Source organism: Macrobrachium nipponense, chromosome 37, assembly GCF_015104395.2.
Source record: "Macrobrachium nipponense isolate FS-2020 chromosome 37, ASM1510439v2, whole genome shotgun sequence".
NCBI lineage: Eukaryota > Metazoa > Arthropoda > Malacostraca > Decapoda > Palaemonidae > Macrobrachium > Macrobrachium nipponense.
The window spans coordinates 34,036,623-34,056,622 of NC_061097.1; the positions used below are offsets into that span (position 1 = coordinate 34,036,623).

General features: G+C 34.2%; 1 protein-coding gene across 6 annotated transcripts in view; it reads right to left on the reverse strand.

Moving 5' to 3' along the window:
* LOC135209094 (beta-1,4-glucuronyltransferase 1-like) overlaps nt 1-20,000 on the reverse strand; it is a 122,489-nt gene that overhangs the window by 85,192 nt on the left and 17,297 nt on the right. For 2 of the 6 annotated variants that reach the window (XM_064241690.1, XM_064241689.1), the window contains exons 2-3: nt 18,481-18,519; nt 4,435-4,461 (exon numbers count right to left, since the gene is read on the reverse strand). The exons of 2 other annotated variants lie outside the window; for them this stretch is intronic. In XM_064241690.1, coding sequence (XP_064097760.1) covers nt 4,435-4,461; nt 18,481-18,519 — 66 coding nt within the window. The remainder of the gene's footprint in view (nt 1-4,434; nt 4,462-18,480; nt 18,520-20,000) is intronic. 2 more of the 6 variants (XM_064241691.1, XM_064241692.1) reach the window with 1 other exon arrangement.

The following is a 20,000-nucleotide window of genomic DNA, read 5'->3' on the forward strand; positions in this document are numbered from 1 at the left end:
TATTAAAGGACATTTGTAGCTCGAATGATTTATATGAATCACGGTGATGTGATAAATATTCATATATATATATATATAACCAATAACACAGTGTAAACAACATATACGAAATTTTGAGGGGTTGTGGGGGCCACCGTCCCCCCCAACCGCCCCCTTCCTCTAATTCACGACATTTGCCGGAGAACTTTGCAACGAGGAAGGAAATGCAAAGTTCAAGGAGAGCCATTTGGAGGATGAATTGAATTCAACTTTTGGTTTCGCTCATAATTCAGGCTGAGAGAATGTGTCTTCCTGAATTCAATATTTTGCATTTATTTTTTGTTAGTGTTTGTATTTTGAATTCACCTTCTTGATTCGCCTATAATTCAGGCTGAGAGAATGTGTCTTCCTGAATTCAATATTTTGCATTTATTTTTTGCTAGTGTTTGTATTTTGAATTCACCCTTTTGAATTCGCCCGTAAATCAGACTGCGAGGAACTCGTTCTAAATTCAGTATTTTTTGTGTTGCGTGTATGCAGAATTTTGTTTTTGAATTCACTTTGTGTTTGAATTCATTGACGAGGAGAATGATGTTGACTCCCTTCTATTCTGATATTTTCCTTTTGAATTCACTTTGTGTTGAAAAATCTTTTTTCTGGGAGAATGATATAAAGAGTTGAATATCTTCTATTCTGAAGTCAGGCAGTGAAGTTAGCCTTTGAATTCTATTTGAATTTATAACTTGACCCTTTGAATTCATCTTCGAATTTGAGGACGAGACCTGCAGTGGAAATTCTCATACACCAGCCGATCACAGTGGAGGTTTCTAACATTGAATTCATTTGAATTCAGAGCTCGATCTACTTAAAACCTCGTACATCATCAGCCAGGCACATTGGAGGTTCCTGCGATTGAATTCATTTCAATTCACCTTTTGAAAATTTTTGAGTGAAGAGGAGATTCCGAAAGCCTTGACATTTGAGTTTGGAAATGAAGAAGCATTAATAAGCAATTAACTCTTTCAATTGCGCCCCCCCCCCTCCCCCATTATTTAGCAATGGCGGTAACACACGTCATATAAATCAAAGAAATGTGTTTATACGACCTTGCACGACAGCAGTCGCCGACGATGTACACGACTGAACACGACGGTCGACGAAATACCAGACTGAGCAAGCAAGCAAAAAAAATAAAAAATAAAAAAAAGTTAAAAAAAGGCAATTATTTAGGATTACGCTTTGAAGACATTTCCAAAACCTCCCCCCTGCAGCCACCACCCCCCTCCTCCCCCTCCGCTCAATCCCCTGGTTCCCCCACCCCCAAAAAGATGACGTCACCTAACAAAGGCCGCTTTTTTCGTTTCGGTCAAGGTCCCCCGATATAGCGGACGGTCGTCCTTGAGTCCGGATAAACGGGGTCGACTAGTCATTGTTGCGAGTCATTATTCACTCATTCATATTTCGTTTATTGTCAGTTTCTTATTTATTTATGAAACTGAGTTGTTTATATATTCATTCAAATTGTGCATTTTTGCACATTTAATTAACTTACTGGATCTTCGCTAAGGCACCTTGTTTAATTCAAAAGTTTTCATTCCCCTTCTACCTTCTGCAGGAGTGAGACGCCCTTTGGGAATAATTCATTTTTTTTAACAATGATTCCCCCAGATTCAAACGTTGCCCACCTTCGAGAAATAACTCCATACCCCCCCCCCCCCGTGCCCCCCAACCCACATTCTACCTCACCCTACTCCTGCAGGAGTGAGACGCCTTTGGGAAATTCACTGATCCGTATATACATATTTAGTCATTTTTTTACTTTCATTTCCAAACAAATCCCTCCTGGCCCGCCTCTGAGGAATAACCCCCCCCCACCTTTAGTCCAACTCCCCCTCCTCCCCACCCCCTCCCTTCTGCAGGAGTGAGTCGCCCATAAACCGACGGCGTTCAGTTCCTCCGGGTTCGCCTCCCGTAGTCTGGGCGAAAAGGACCCTCACATATTTCGGCAGCTTTTATTGGCCCGGGACGCTTCCTGTGATCTGATTTCCCAAGGTTTTATGGACCTTCACTTCCGCTGGCAGGGGGTGGCTTGTGGGTGGGGTGGGGTGGGGAGGTGGGTGTATTTGTGCTCCGTGCAAGTGCGCGCGCGCGCCTGCATGATTCGGGACGAATGCACGAACGTACGCTGACACGTAAACGTGTATGCGCATGCACACACAGGTATAGTAAACATAGGAATTTGTTATTTTCTTGCTTGCAGAATATACAGATTATTATTATCATTATTATTATTATTATTATTATTATTATTATTATTATTAATATTATTATATTGGTTAAAAAAGCCACAATGATGTAAGTGTTGTAAATATATATTTATTTAAAATAGATATACAGCGTTGTATATATATATATATATATATATATATATATATATATATATATATATATATATATATATATATATATATATGTATATATATATATATATATATATATATATATATATATATATATATATCTATATCATATATATATATATATTAATGTGTGTGTGTAGATTTACACTTATATCAGTGTGAATTTTTGTACACCATTTTATTGACGTGATTTTTATATTATATTATTATTATTGTTATTATATACACAAAATCAATAAAATGAGAGAAATAATATTCAAGAGAATTTCTTTTCCAAATGTTCTACTTCAGAATAAGAAATTCCTCTTCTGTCCCTTGGATATCTTGGATATCGTAGCCCCAGTGGTTGAACTTTTTGTATATTAAAAATGGAATTTTCATTATTCTTTTTAATGTTACCTTTATATCGAGTTTGATCATTCATAATTATTCATTGTCTTTCAAACGTACAATATACCAAATGCCTTCATTTGTTTGATAGTATATACCCTATATATATGTGTGTGTGTGTGTGTTATATATATATATATATATATATTATATATATATATATATAATATACTATATATATAGATATATATATATATATATATATACATATATACTATATTATATATATATATATATTATATATATATATATATATATATAGATATATATATATATATATATATATATATGTATATATGTTTTATATAAATAACTTTTTTTATTTATTGTAGTATTCACTTCATGAAATATTTCGACCAGTATAAAAGCAATCAGCGTCAACCGACGTCTCTCTCTCTCTCTCTCTCTCTCTCTCTCTCTCTCTCTCTCTCTCTCTCTTCACCTACATACACTAATCCGTTGACATCAGGCCACGTCTTTCTGACTCTGGGATACGTAATCATCATGATCTTCACTATACTGTAACTTACGTGCATAGTGTTGCATGTGCTATTTTTGTTGTAGAACCCTATAAAAATTGAAAAGGGAAATGATACAGAAACAGATGTTATAGTTGTAGGTTCCAGTTTCTTGAGTGAATTAGAATGGAGATTGTCTTGTCTGAATGTCTCAGGAAAGAGGCTTGGAAAGTATGTTTGGATGAAGAAGAGGTGTCACCTCGTGAGAAAAAACAGTGTCACCTAAGAAGAGGTGTCAGAGGTGACAGGTGTCATATGAATTTAGTGTTACAACGCCAGAAATATGACTTAGAATGCCTGGGAGAGTAGTTGGTGGCAGTATTTGTATTGAGGTAACGTGATAGATAGCTGAAGGATTAATAAGGGATAAGACCTAGAAAATGTTCAAGACATAATCGCTGGATATTCAACGTAAAAGGGCGGAAATATGTTGAGAGGGGAGAGTGTCTGGTTAGGTATAACAGTGTCTGGGCTGACTGGGCACTGTGGAGGGAAAGACCAGAAAACAGCGAGAGGTAGAAAGTCTTTGTTAGGTGAGAAAGTTGAACTTGAATGCGAGCAGGCATAATTAGTTCATGAAGGTAGATGGTAGAAGGAGAAAAATGAGCAAGGTGTAAACAAAAGATATTATTTTTTTAGGGAAGGTGTTGAGCCAATTCTCATTTATGGAAGTGATGTGTGCATTCCGAATGTTTTGAGATGAATAAGGAATAAGGATCGAAATAGGGAGAAGTAAGTAGATAGACAGAATTGGTGAAAAGGTCACAGGGTATTCCAATGTGGTCTGGTCAGCTGGGAAGAATAGAGAGAGAGAGAGAGAGGAGAGAGAGATGATGAGAGAGAGAGAAGAGAGAGAGAGAGAGAGAGAGAGTAGTAAGATGGTGGAGAGAGAGTGCCTGATATCTTGGTTTTTCTGAAGTCATCCCTTGTTGTTGTTGAAAATATTGCTTGTATGCAATAGATGAGTTTAATTTCATGCATGAATATCGTTTGCACTATATATATATATATATATATATATATATATATATATATATATATATATATATGTGTGTGTGTGTGTGTGTGTGTGTGTGTGTGTGTGTGTGTGTGAAAGCCAGCAAAACTATTCCTCCTAATAAGCTCACCTGCTTTTCAGACATAATGTTGCTCACCTGTAAAGAGCGAAAACACGAATTAATATCGGAAATTATTTGTGATTTGAAAAAAGATAATTTAATGCAGCCTAAGTGGCCCTATAAATGGAGGATGTTAATTGGTGTTGTGTTACGTCCCTGGTTGATATCATTAGTCATTTTGGTGTTAATTTCTTGTTGATGTTATTAATAATTTTTTTTTAAATTTTAGTTGTAATTATTATTGATAGTGGTAGTATTCTTATTGAAGTAATACGGCTCCTAAGATAATAATAATAATAATAATAATAATAATAATTAATATAATAATAATAATAATAATAATAATAATAATAATAATAATGATAATAAAATTATTTTTGTATTTAAATTATTCCTATTGAGTTAATACTGCTTTTATAATAATAATAATAATAATAATAATAATAATAATAATAAATAACATTATTTTTGTCATTAAAATTGTTCTTATCAAGTTGATACAGCTCCTATAGTAATAATAATAGCGCATTGTTTTTGTCATTATAATAATTTTTATTGATGATAAAACTACTCTTATAAGAATGATAATAATAGCGAATAAATAACATTATTACATCCGTTATTGGTGTCATTCACTGCCCCTGAATTTTTTTTTTATTGTGGCAGTGCCAAAACTAGTGTACCCAAAGTGCCAATTTCGGTGGCACCGTCATCAACAGGGACATTCCGAAAATGAATGGGCATTTGTCCCCCTTCTTTCAATAATTGACTCCAGAGTCAATTTTGTAACTCGGGATTGTACACGCCATTAGCTCTTGTAGCTCCTGCTTCTGGTTCTGCTATTTGCTACTGAGAGTCCTGTTTTATCATTCTTTTTTATTTGTTTTGTTTTGTTTCTTTTATATCATTAATGTTTTGATGTATTCCCTACATATACTCTGTTTTTTTTCATCTGTCCATCCGCCTGTGGTGTTTTCGTATGGTAACACTGCGTCCTGGGCTTTAGATAGTTACTCTATGTGTAAGTTTTAGGTAAATAAAAGGATATCTGGGTGTACATTTGCAACTGAAAAGTGTTTTAAGATTTACTGTATGCGAATTACACCGTTAATATTCGAAATAGGACATTGTTATTAATGTTGAATGTAAGCTGAATGTAACTATCTAAAGCCCGGGACGCAGTGTTACCATACGCAAACACCACAGGCGGATGGACAGATGGAAAAAAACCGAGTATAGTATCCTTCCTCCTACTTGCTACTTAGCCCTTGTATCTCTTACTAGGTTGGGGTTCCGCTACCTGCTACTGAAAGTCTTGTCTTTCATCATTTATTAATTTTTTTTGTTTCGTTTATATTACTGATGTTTTAATGTATTTCCCTACCTAGTATCCTTTCTCCTACTTGCTACTTAGCCCTTATATCTCTTACTAGGTTGGGGTTCCGCTACTTGCTACTGAAAGTCTTGTCTTTCATCATTCTTTTTAATTTTTTTTGTTTCTTTTATATTATTGATGTTTTGATGTATTCCCTACCTAGTATCCTTCCTCCTACTTGCTACTTAGCCCTTGTATCTCTTACTAGGTTGGGGTTCCGCTACTTGCTATTGAAAGTCTTGTCTTTCATCATATATTAATTTTTTTTGTTTCGTTTATATTACTGATGTTTTGATGTATTCCCTACTTAGGATCCTACCTCCTACTTGCTACTTAGCTCTTGTATCTCCTACTAGGTTGGGGTTCCGCTACTTGCTACTGAAAGTCCTGTTTTTCATTATTTATTTATTTTTGTTTCGTTTATATTATTGATGTTTTGATGTATTCCCTACTTAGTATCCTTCCTCCTACTTGCTACTTAGCTCTTGTATCTCCTGCTAGGGTCTGGTTTTGCTACTTGCTACTGAAAGTCCTATTTTTTCGTTATTAAAAAATTTTTTTCCTTTGTTTTTTTTATTATATTTATTTTTTAGTGTTGTTGTAATGCCTACTTAGTAGCCTTTCTCCTACTTGCTGCTTAGCTCTTGTATCTCTTACTAGATTCAGGTTCTGCTACTTGCTACTGAAAGTGCTGTTGTTCATTATTTTTTTTATTTCAATTTTTTATTAGTTTCGTTTCTATTGTTGATTTTTACTTCTTTGTTGTATCTCCTACTAGATTCTGGCTGAGCTACTTGGTACCGAAAGTCTGGTTTCTGTTATTTTTTCTGAATTTGTATCTTCTTCTAGATCTTGGTTCTCCTACTTGCTACTGAAAGTCCTGGTTTTTATCTATTTTTTTATTTTTATTTTTGTGTCCTACTAGATTTGGTTCTCCTACTTGCTACTGGAAGTCCTGGTTTTTATCTATGTTTATTTTTTGTGTCCTACTAGATTTGGTTTTCCTACTTGCTACTGGAAGTCCTGATTTTTATCTATTTTTTATTTTTGTGTCCTACTAGATTTGGTTCTCCTACTTGCTACTGGAAGTTCTGGTTTTCATTATTTTTTTCTTCGGATTTTTTTTTTTCGAGGTTCGTGTGTTTTATTGATATTTTGCATGTTGTTATACTGCCTACTTAGTAGCCATTCTCCCACTTGCTATTTATTTCCTTTAACAACTGTTTTTAATGACTATTTAAAAAAATTGTCTCGTTCTTGACTTTACCTTTGGTTATTGCTTTGTAGTTTATTATTTTAATTCCTATTAATACCCATTCTACTACTTGCTACTTGTTTCCCTTAACAAGTCCTTTAAATGACTACTTAACATTTTTTTCTTGTTTTCAACTTTCGTGGATGAATTTTGTGTTTGTTGTTGTAAGGGCTACTTAGTAGCCATTTCGCCACTTGCTACTTTGGGTCTTGAGGCTACCAGCTTCATCCCGAGAAAGAATGATATTGGTAGCCACAGAGTCTCTCTCTCTCTCTCTCTCTCTCTCTCTCTCTCTCTCTCTCTCTCTCCAGGGTACCTCGATTTTTCATTTTAAATTTGGTTAATTTTACCATTTTTTGGGCTGTTTTGTAATCTGAGAAAATCTCTCCTCTCTCTCTCTCTCTCTCTCTCTCTCTCTCTCTCTCTCTCTCTCCATACTCCCGCTTTTTTTTCATTTTAAGTTTTGTTAATTTTACAATTTATTTCTTTCGAAATGTAAAAGTTTTGTTCTTTCTTTCAAGGGGACTATATTGCTTGACATTATCGTTAACATTTTACTTGAATATCATTTGTTTATGACTAGTTTATTTATAAATCATTATTTTCTTGGCATTTTAATTCGTTTATGCCTTGTTTACTTATAATTTTATTTGTTTATTGCTTATTTACTTAGAAAATTAATTCGTGTATATATTATTTATTAGTAAATTTATTCGTTTATGCCTTGTTTACTTATAAATTTAATTTTTGTTCCTTATTTACTTATAAATGATTTAATTTCTTATTTCCTTATAAACTTAATTTTTTGTCTTATTTACTTATAAATGTACAACTGAATCACGAAAGTTTGGAACGTGATAAATGCATAAATAAAGGTATAAGCCACGAAGGAAAGATAAAGAACGGAGTTTCTGCACGATCTTTCGACTCATTTCCGTTACTTAGCAGACAAACTGACTTACATGAGAAATTGAGAGTACAGGCAAGGTCGCTTAAGTGACAGATAGGGATTATAAGGAGATTTGTACCTAGAATCTAATACACTTGGGTACAATTTAAGAAAAAATATAAGTTAAATTTTTTCTTTATTTCCGTATAAATTTAATTTTTGTCTTATTTACTTATAAATTATTTTCTTATTTACTTATAAATCAATTTTTTACTGCTTTCCTTATCAATTTAATCTTTTTTTCCTTATTTTCTTATAATTGCATTTCTTCCTTATTTCCTTATAAATTTATTTTTTTGTCTTATTTACTTATAGATTAATTTTTTGCCTTATTTACTTATAAATTTAAATTTTTCCTTATTTACTTATAGATATAATATTTTTTCCCCATTTAGTTGTAAATTAATTATTTTGCCCTATTCACATATAAATGTCATTTTTGCCTTTTTCGGTTATAAATTTATTTTTTTGCCTTATTTACTTTTACATTTATTTTTTTTCCTTATATCATTATAAATTTAATATTTCTCCCTTATTTACTTATGAAATGCATATTTCTGCCTTATTTCCATATAAATTTCACTTTTTTTGCCCTATTTACTTATAAATTTCAATTTTGCCTTTTTTAGTTATAAATTTTATTTTTTTTGCCTTATTTACTTTTCCGTTTTTTAAAATTGATTAATTATTATTTTTATGTGAGTCATTTTCTCTTCTCATCATGCTCCCATGATCCGTCCGCTCAAACGGACCGAATAACCGCTCCTCTATCGACCGTAATCGACCGTCAATCGACGGCATGCAACGACAATCGACTGCAGAAGGGGGAGTGGTGTTGGGGGGAGGATGGGGTTAGGGGGCCCCCCCAGAAGTACCATTTCGTGACCACGTTATTGATTGTCAATAGCCCCAGGCACCTCTTCTCTCTCTCTCTCTCTCTCTCTCTCTCTCTCTCTCTCTCTCAGTGTTTTGGATAAACCCTATCGATTTTGAGGTTAGGAACCACGGACCACGTGGTTCCTTCTTCGACTCTCGTTTTCAGGCGAATTCTTTGTTTGCTTAAACAATTTAATTCGTTTATGCCTTGTTTACTTATAAATTCAATTCGTTTATGCCTTGTTCACTTTTAACTTCAATTCGTTTACGCCTTGTTTACTTAAAACTTTAATTCGTTTATGCCTTGTTCACTTATAACTTTAATTCGTTTACGCCTTGTTCACTTATAACTTTAATTCGCTTATGCCTTGTTCCCCTATAAATGTAATACGTTTACGGCTTGTTTACTTATAACTCTAATTCCTGTATGCCTTGTTTGCTTAGAAAATTTAATTCGTTCGTGCCTTCTTTGCTAATAAATTTCATATGTTTGCGCCTTATCTATTTCTTTTGTGTCTTGTTTATTTATAAATTTAATTCGTTTACACCTTTTTTATTTGTAAATTTCAATGGTTTATGTCTTGTTTACTTAAAACTTTAATTCGTTTGGGGCTTGCTTTTACTTAACAATTTAATTCGTTTATGCTTTTTTTTTACTTTTATATTTCACTTGTTCACCATCAAAGGCATCGACTAAACTCTGTGACGAGTTCAGTTGTTTACAAGTTAAGGTTTTGTTTACAAGCCAACTTTCTCTTTATAAGTCTGGTTTGTGTTTACAAGTCAAGTTTGTGTTTATAAGTCAAGTTTGTGTTTATAAGTCAAGTTTGTGTTTATAAGTCAAGTTTGTGTTTACAAGTAAAGTTTGTGTTTACAAGTCAACTTTTTGTTCATAAGTCAAGTTTGTGTTTACAAGTAAGTTTATGTTTACAAGTCAAGTTTGTGTTTATAAGTCAAGTTTGTGTTTACAAGTCAAGTTTGTGTTTACAAGTCAACTTTTTGTTTATAAGTCAAGTTTGTGTTTACAAGTCAACTTTTCGTTTATAAGTCAAGTTTGTGTTTACAAGTCAACTTTTCGTTTAAAAGTTAACTTTTCTGTTGACAAGTCAATTTTTTTCCATTTTTCACAAATCAACTCTTTTTAAAAGTCAACTTTTTGTTTACGAATCATCATATCTTTATTTCCCTTGAAATTGATACGGTTTAATTTGTGAAATTGGTACGTGTAACCTGTCTCGTCAGAATTCACGACTTTAGAGGTCATTTCCCACCTGATTCGTTTTTATAACGTCTTGCATTTGTAGGTAGCTGCTCCTTTGAATATAAATAAATTCTCATGATGTTTCTTTCATTTGTAGGTAATTGTATCTGTAAATATAGAAATATATTTGTTTTTGGAATATTCTTTAACTAAAGAAATGACAGCTCAATTTCACATAGATATTTGTTTTCTCAAAGATGAGAATTTTTCTGAAGTTATCATCCGTATATATATGTGGTAATTTTGAAGCCGGAAAGAAGACAGATTAAGTTAACAAAAGAACTTTGATAAAACCAGTTGTAATATGAGGGGAGATTCATATAATATATATATATATATATATATATATATATATATATATATATATATAGAGAGAGAGAGAGAGAGAGAGAAGAGAGAGAGAGAGAGAGAGACGAGAGAGAGAGAGAGAGAGACTCTCTCTCCCGTCGCTGGCATTCGAAATACACCTCACATAAGCAAGGCCGGAATCATATTAAGGAATAAGTAAGAACCGTGCGGTTCCATATGTCCCAGTCAGTGGTGGGCGGGATCCCGAAAGGGAAGTGTGTTGCACCTTTAGAGTTTATGGATTGACACCGACACCGCAATGTTGACTTTCCTTATAGTACACAGGTTTACAAGCATGTAGGGGGAGGGGGAGGGGGTGAATGGCCCCGAATTGTGGAGTCTGTTACCCGTACAGGCCAGGTTCATGGGATAATGGAGACTGCGGGGAGGGGGAGGGTTGGGGAAAGGGAAGCCTTGTAAGACTAAATACATTTCGCGAAGCATAAACACAAGGAAATGTATCAGAATATATTGTTGACAGCTAATGTATTTTCCAATAGAAGTGGAAATGTTTTTAGTGATATATATTTACATCTCTCTCTCTCTCTGTCTCTCTCTCTCTCTCTCTCTCTCTCTCTCTCTCTCTCTCATATATATATATATATATAATATATATATATATATATATATATATATGAGAGAGAGAGATGTATATATATATATATATATATATATATATATATATATATATATATATATATCACAGGGTATAAAATCTCGTTCAATGTAACAGTTTAGAAAAAAAAACACATGCACAATGTTGAATGTGACATTACGTATCAAACGGTTTGATAGGATGCGACGAGAGAGAGAGAGAGAGATAATGCTATCAATCAACGCTACAAACGGATTTCCCTTCAATCCCTCGGGTTGAAATGCCAAGGGCGCCTTCATATCAGACGGAAGTTTATTCAAATAGCTTTGTGCGTGTGTGTGTTTTTTTATCTCTAGATGACACCACTTATGTATTTGCAGGGCACCATAGCGGATATGGTGTTTTTTGCTGGCTGCCATATCTGATATGGGGTTATTTGCAAGGCACCATAGCGGATATGGTGACAATACGGTTTCTTGTCTATAGCGTGAGACAAAGAAGATTGTGATAAATTGTGAAGGCAATACTGTCTCATTATCAACGCTCATTGGGTAGAAAGCAGCTTGTCAATTACTCTTTCAGTACTGACCTTTCTTTAGAAAGTTAACTACAGCTTTCGAAAGAGTTGCTGGACCTGTTGTAGAAAGCAAAATCTTCAATCCACATATCAATGACTTTTCTCTCAGAATTGACAGACTTGTAGATTATTTTTGCTTTCGAGAGAATTACTGAGCTTCTATTGTTGTCGTAGGTTAAGCTGGCCTTATGCCAGCGCGGCCTCATGATTGACATTGAATAGAATATGCTAAGTGAAGTATGAACTTGTTTAAACATCATCGCAATGATTGACTTGGCAAGCTAAATGTTGCCATTGCTCAGGATATTTTCTCTTTACACTGTCAGATAGTCGTAGTCTATTTTGTAGTCTAGTTTAAGTTTGTATGAAACTAGACGAGGTCAACATATGCCAAGGAAGGTTAAAAGCTTAGTGTCTTGCCCTAGCTGCATTGAAGTGTGACCTCACCAAATTATTATTATTATTATTATTTTGGTCTATCACAGTCATCCAATTCAACTGGATGGTTTTTATAGGTGTGGGATTCCGGGTTGCATCCTGCCTCCTCAGGAGTCCATCACTTTTCTTACTATGTGCGCCGTTTCTAGGATCACACTCTTTTGCATGAGTCCTGGAGCTACTTCAGCATCTAGTCTCTCCAGGTTCCTTTTCAGGGATCTTGGAATCGTGCCTAGTGTTCCTATGATTATGGCTACAATTTCCACTGGCATATGCCATATCCTTCATATTTCTATTTACAGGTCTTAATACTTATTAATATTTTCCCCTTTCTTTCTCTTCAACTCTGGTGTTCCATGGTATTGCGACATCAATGAGTGATACCTTCTTCTTGATTTTGTCAATCAGCGTCACGTCTGGTCTATTGGCACGTATAACCCTATCTGTTATTATTATTATTATTATTATTATTATTATTATTATTATTATTATTCAGAGGAACCCAGTTCACATGGAACAAGCCCACAAAAAGGGCCACAGACTTGAAATTCAAGCTTTCAAGGAGTATTATGGCAATATAAAATATAGAAAGAAGAGATCAGTAATTAAAAAATCTCCTGTTACTGGACAGAGGTCACTTTTAAGACCACTGGATACTGGAAAATTATGTATCGTTACGAATAGTATTTTTTTTCATACTGATGCCCATCAGAAATATGTTTTGATTGATTGTCTCTCGTGCTGAGAGAGAGAGAGAGAGAGAGAGAGAGAGAGAGAGAGAGAGAGAGAGAGAGAGAATGGAAAAACTTCTGCCATTTCACTCGGTCCAACAATACGTGTTTTAGCGACTAATTACCCCCTAAGGGGTATGTGGTTTTTTTTCTCTTTTCTTGCCCGCGTAAGACTGTAATAAGCTCTTCTTCCTGTATAACGTCTGAGGAATGCCCCGGGCATTTTGACGGGTATATAAAGTGTGTGTGTGTCAAAAAGAAGACGCCGTTTCATTAAGGAGATTCTAAAAGTCCTCGCTCCTTGAAAAAAATAAGACGAGAATGTGTAATCTCTCGAGCTGTGAGGTTACGGTATGGTTTCGTCTTCTGTTTTAGCTTTGAGATTTCCGAGACATCTCTCTACCTCTAAAGTTATGGTAGCTGTTAATCTCTGTCCTGAGAGATTTGAGACTTCTGAGTCATCTTCCTATCTCTGAGGTTTTGGCAATTTCTGGTCTCTGGTTTGAGACTGCTGAGACCTTTTTATCTCTGAGACATTTGAGAGTACTGAGACATCTTTATGTCTAAGGTTATAGCGGTGTTCGGTCTCTCCTGAGGGATTTGAGACTTCTGAGACATCAGTCTACCTCTGAAGTCATGGAAGTGTTTAGTCTCCAGTTTAAGTGAGTCACCCCTCATGAAACCCTCTTGCCTTAGAGATCGTAGTAGTATTTGTTTTCCGTATCATTCGTAAAATTCAAGTTTCATGAAATATTCGTCTGTTAGTTTCGAGATGATGGCCGTGTTCAGTTAATTACTTTGGTTATTGTTTAATTTTTGTTGCCTAATTTCGAGATTATGGCCGTTTTTAATCTATAGCTTGATAGGGTTGGTGGTGTGAGACCTTCGTCTCTTGATGTTTTGTTTCTGTTTAGTTCTGGTTTTGAAGTTGTGTATGTGTTACTTAATACAACATTTTTGCCCCTTTTTCTGTAACCTGTATCCTGTATATTTAATCCCACAACACTATAAAATATATATTTTTCCCCTTGTCTGCAACCTATATTTTATGTATTTAATTCTACAACACCATAGAATATATATTTTGTCCTGTGTACTCTATATCCTATGTATTTAATTCCACAACACCATAGAATATATATTTTTCCCTTTGCAACCTATATCTTGAATATTTAATTTCACAACACCATACATCATACATTTTCCTCTCTGTCTGTAACCTGTATATTATGTATCCCAGTCCAGTACACACACACACACAAAATCTCCGTGTTCACAAACACAAAACGCTAGAGCTTGTGAAATAATATTGCCTGGGCTGACTCCTCCGTGTTTAGCGTTGACGTAACTTTTCACGACTCGAGCCAGATGTCCGTTGTATCCAGTTGTAATAAACAGGATGACGCAATAAGCTTATAAACATTCGCGACTTCGTCTCTGTTGATGTTACTTCAAGATGGACTGGGCAGAGGAGAGGAATGGATGTGCACAGAAAACGTGCCTTAATTTCGTCTTGACTTTTAACAGTGTTGAGTCACAAAGATGATTTTATTATTATTATTATTATTATTATTAATTATTATTATTATTATTCAGGTATGCTGGAAACAGACATTCTTTTAAACATGTTTTATTGAAAATAATCAATGGCAGACTTTATGAAATCGATTTCATACAAAATTCTCTCCGAGTCATCAGAAGAATTGAGAGTATTTTTGTATAAGATCAATTCCGTAAATTCTACTATAAGTTTCAATAAAACATTATTATTATCATTATTATTATTATTATTATTATTATTATTATTATTATATTATTATTATTATTATTATTATTATAATTATATTATTATTATTATTATTATTATTATTATTATTATTATTATTATTATTATTATTATTATTATTATTATTATTATTATGTGAACCCAAGCGAAGAAAGTTTTAGTAAATACAGGTTATTACAGACTGAATATTTGTATGGATACATAAGTATTATATATTATATGTATATTATTATAACTTATATATATATATATATAAATATATATAAATACATATATATGTGTGTGTGTCTGTGTGTGTGTATGTATGTATGTATGTGTAAACAGCACTTGCTAAGAGGCAGGAAGAGAGAGAGAGAGAGAGACTCCCCCTCCCCCTCCCCTCCCCCACCAACTCCCTGAAGACGCAATAACAAGCGAGAGACAGACTCAGCATTCCTGAAGTAGCCAAAAAGGGCCCGGGAGCCCTCTTCTCTCTCTCTCTCTCTTCTCTCTCTCTCTCTTCTCCTTATCCAGAAGGTCTTGGTCTGACCTAAGGATTTTCTTCTCAAGGAATTTAAAAAAGGATGAACTTAAAGGATTCGGGTCCCGATCCTTCCACAGTCCTTTCGGGATCCTTCTGGGGTTCTCTCTCCCGTCAAAACAGCAGGCAAATCCCCCCACCCCACAACCTTGCTTATGCCTCTCTGTGTGTCTCTGTCTCTCTCTATCTCTCATACAGCTTTTTCATTTCTGAATCTTTTCAACTTATGATCAAACCCGGCTCTCTCTCTCTCTCTCTCTCTCTCTCTCTCTCTCTCTCTCTACAAAGTTAATTCCATCCATCAGGCAAATGGGTTACCGAAGACGACTAGAGAGCCTGAAAATGTATGGCTTAGAAACACGAGATTGCGAGGACGACTAATAGAAACATTCGAAATACTGAAAGGCTTAACAAACGTAGACAGTAACCTATTTAAATTAAACGAAAACCAAACAAGAAATAATGGATGGAAACTAGAACTGAAGAGATACAACACATTCCATTGTGGGAACTTCTTTACATACAAGATATGTGACACGTGGAATAAACTCCCACCAGTTGTAAACAGCAACAGTGTGGAAGAGTTTAAAAGAAAGCTGGACAAAATCATCACGACACTGTGAACAGTAAAACCTGCTCCTACAGATAAGTGAGCACACGATGTCTCCTCGGATGGACTAACAAGTCTTTGAGACATCCTAATCCTTGTAACTCCTTGTAACTCTCTCTCTCTCTCTCTCTCTCTCTCTCTCTCTCTCTGTTTTACACTTGGATCACTTAGTTGTACATCTCTCTCTCTCTCTCTCTCTCTCTCTCTCTCTCTCTCTCTCTCCGTTTTACACTTGGATCACTTAGTTGTACATTCTCTCTGTGTGTGAGTGTGTTATTATACAGCCCCTTTATCACCTCCGAATCTTTTCAACTTATGTTGAAACCCGCTCTCTCTCTCTCTCTCTCTCTCTCTCTCTCTCTCTCTCAGCGCCCTCCCCCCTACCCTCACCCCCCAAAAGGGTGTCCCTTCCGAGAAAGAGGATATGAATTCTCACATCAACAATTATCGGGAGTTCCTGAAAGTTTATCTCAATCTCTCCCTCTTCGCCTCTCTGCAAAAAATATTGAAGATACATTCGTCTCTCCTTCAGTCATTCGTTTTAGTGTCGTGTTTTCGTACTTTCATCCTGGGTGCTCTTCATGTATGCTGTACTACGTCTGCAGTTTCATTGTTTAATACCCATATATATATATATATATATATATATATATATATATATATATATATATATATATATATATATTTCTCACTTTTTAAATAGTTTCATACTTCCTCACTGAATATGTTAAAATATTTACACCGGATGGCTAAGATCTGTGTAGAATGGGAAGATTTCTCTCTCTCTCTCTCTCTCTCTCTCTCTCTCTCTCTCTCTCTCTCTCTCACACACACACACTTACACACTTACACACACATACTGGTTAGCGAGAGGGAGCTTCAAAAACACAAATAATAGCGGCTGAAAAAAGGAGCTAAAGAAAGATGCGATAATTATCCGGGCCAGAGATCTCGTATTCAAACGAATCTAAGAAGAAGAAGAAGAAGAAGAAGGAGAAGAGGAAGAGGCAAGTTGGCGAGGCCTCTTGACAGGAAGGGAACGTGAAGGGAAGACCGAGTTGGCTACTTTGGGTAAACTTTGTGATGCCCTGGAAGTGATCTCTCTCTCTCTCTCTCTCTCTCTCTCTCTCGCCATCAGAAGTCCTAAACTTATCGGCAACTTATTGTCAACAAATTACAAACATGTTAAATACAAGTCAACGACTTATTGTTCTAACTAGTGCTTCATCACAGACATGTTGCATACAAGTCAGCAACAAGTTGGTAGTCTCAAACAGTGTTTTATGACACATCAGCAACTTATCATCATTCACACATCACAGACGTTGTTGAATACACATCAACAACCTAATATCATTCCTAGGTCGGGCATCATCACATGTTGGCAACTTACCACACACAGTTGCAAACATGTTGAATACAAGTCAGCACCTTATCGTTAACCCTAAACTGTTTCATCACATGTCATCAATATCTCACACTTACAGTCGGCAACTTGTCAACAACTTGTTTGTGATATGTATGCAAATGGTCGGTGACTTGTTGACAAACTGTTTGTGATATGTATGCAGATGGTTGCTGACTTGTTGACAACTTGTTTGTGATATATATGCAACTGGTTGCTGACTTGTTGATAACTTGTTTGTGATATGTATGCAAATGGTCAGTGACTTGTTGACAACTTGTATGTGATATGGATCTAAATGATTGCTGACTTGTTGACAACTTGTTTGTGATATGTATGCAAATGGCTGCTGACTTGTTGACAAATTGTTTGTGATATATATGTAATTGGTTGGTGACTTGTTGACAACTTGTTTGTGATATATGTAATTGGTTGGTGACTTGTTGACAACTTGTATGTGATATGTATGCAAATGGTTGCTGACTTGTAGACAACTTGAATGTGATATGTATGCAAATGGTCAATGACTTGTTGACTACTTGTTTGTGATATGTATGCAAATGGCCAATGACTTGTTGACAACTTGTTTGTGATATGTATGAAGATGGTGGCTGACTTGTTGACAACTTGTTTGTGATATGTAAGCAAATGGTTACTGACTTGTTGACAACTTGTTTTTGATATGTATGCAACCTTACATTTTCGTTGCCTGACACATATATCTATTTTTCTATCTACCCTTAAAGGTACAAAGCTGATATAAATATACGTAGAAATACTTTTGGAAAAAAGCGATTATAGAATATAAGGAAAGAGATTTGTAATTATGCCAATAGTAAAAGCGAAAACACATAAGAGATGAATCTTTATGGTAGTAAATGATATTCTTGATAATATATATATATATATATATATATATATATATATAATATATATATATATATATTATATATATATCTATATATCCTTATATATATATATATATATATATATATCACATAATCACAGCGCAAAGCAGTATGCGAATGCAATATTGTAAACCATGCCTTCAGAATTTCTTACCTTCTTGTGTTTTCCTGTTGTATTTAAAATATGCGTGTTAAGAGATAAAAACAAGTAATATATATATATATATATATATATATATATATATATATATATATATACTGTGTATATAGTATTTGGTTTAGTCTTGCACCCAAGGCCATGTAGGCTGCATGCAGCATATGAGTCTAGCGATTAGCATATGAATGTCCCTGATGCTGAAAACGTGGACGAGCTGGAGAGAGAAGAGAGAGAGAGAGAGAGAGAGAGAGATATCTTACTCACCCTCTTTGCCTGATTCCGTAGACGGGTGGTCGCGTTCATCTGATAGTGTGGGAACGAATGGAAAACAGCTTTCAGAACCAACTTCACATTTAAAAAAAAAAAAAATTGATAATGATTTTTTTTTTAATCCTATCTCTTTAGAAATGTTTTGAGAGATAATGGTCATCTGTCTCATCGTTTCTCGGGAGTTTGTTTGCAGTTGTTTGGTTGGTGGGGAGTTAATGATACGGAGTTCAGCTTGAGTTTAATTTTTGCCTGTTTTCAAAGCCTGAATTTTTTTTGTCGTTTTTGTGATAATAGAATAGTGTTTGTTTGTTTGTTTTTTTATCGTGGAGGGGTGTTTTTTTTTTAGTTCATGGAAGGATGTTTTTAATAATAGAATTGTGTGGTTTTTAATTATGGAATTTTTTTTAAATCATGGAGTTTTTTTTTAAATCATGGAGTTTTTTTAAATCATGGAAGTGTCTTTATCATTAAAGTGTTTTTTTAAACCATGGAAGGTTTTTTAATCATGGAATCATGGAAGGGTGTTTTTTTAATCATGAAAAGTTTTTTTTTTATTATTGTGTTACTATTTTTTCAAGTTCTTTGTTTTGAAAGTGGTTGTATGTGTGTGTGTGTGTGTTTTCAAAATATTTTTTTATTACACAAACCATAACAATTTAGATGACGTTTGAAAATCTTTATGTTTCGAAAATATTTACATTTGAAAAAAATGTATTTGCATCGTGAAAGTAGGTGTATTTTATTAGTGCGTTACTGTTTTTTAAAAGTCCTGTGTGTTTTGTAAGTGAGTGTGTGTGTTTTCGAAATCCTTTCTTTTATAATAGAATGAATTTAAATCTCTTGACAAACAATTCAGATTGACGTTTAAAAATTCCTGTTTTGAAAATATCAAAAAAATCTTTTAAGAAGACGTTTGTAAGAACTCTTGCGTTTTGAATATATCAAAATAAAAAAAAACTATTAAAAATTCTTACGTTTTGACAGTTTCAGCATTTTTTTTAAAAGAAATGTGAAAATTCTGACATTTTGAAAATATCAACATTCAAAAAAAAAAAGAAAAAAAAATGGAGGGGGGGGGGTGACGTTTGAAACAGTTCTTGTGTTTTGATAATCTCAACATTTTGTGAATCGCAGTTTTGTATATTAAACGACAATGGGCCACAGTGATGCTTGCAAAGTCAGGATGAGAATTTAGGAGTTTTTTATCCACATATTTTGAGGCTGGTATCAAAGGATTCTATAGATTCGATCTATAAGAATTTATAGCATAACCCGTTTAGGACACAATGATCTTAACGGGCAATTTCATTCTCTCAAAAAATATTGGCATTTTGAAATCACTAATTTATATGATAGACTTATATCTCACATACATTAAATTGATAGGTATTATGATAGACTTATATCTTACATACTTTAAATGATGGTATATCTTCAATTACTTTGCATATAATTGAGAGGTATATCCTTCGGTTTTTTCACATATAAGTTGAAGTTATACCTTACAGTTATAT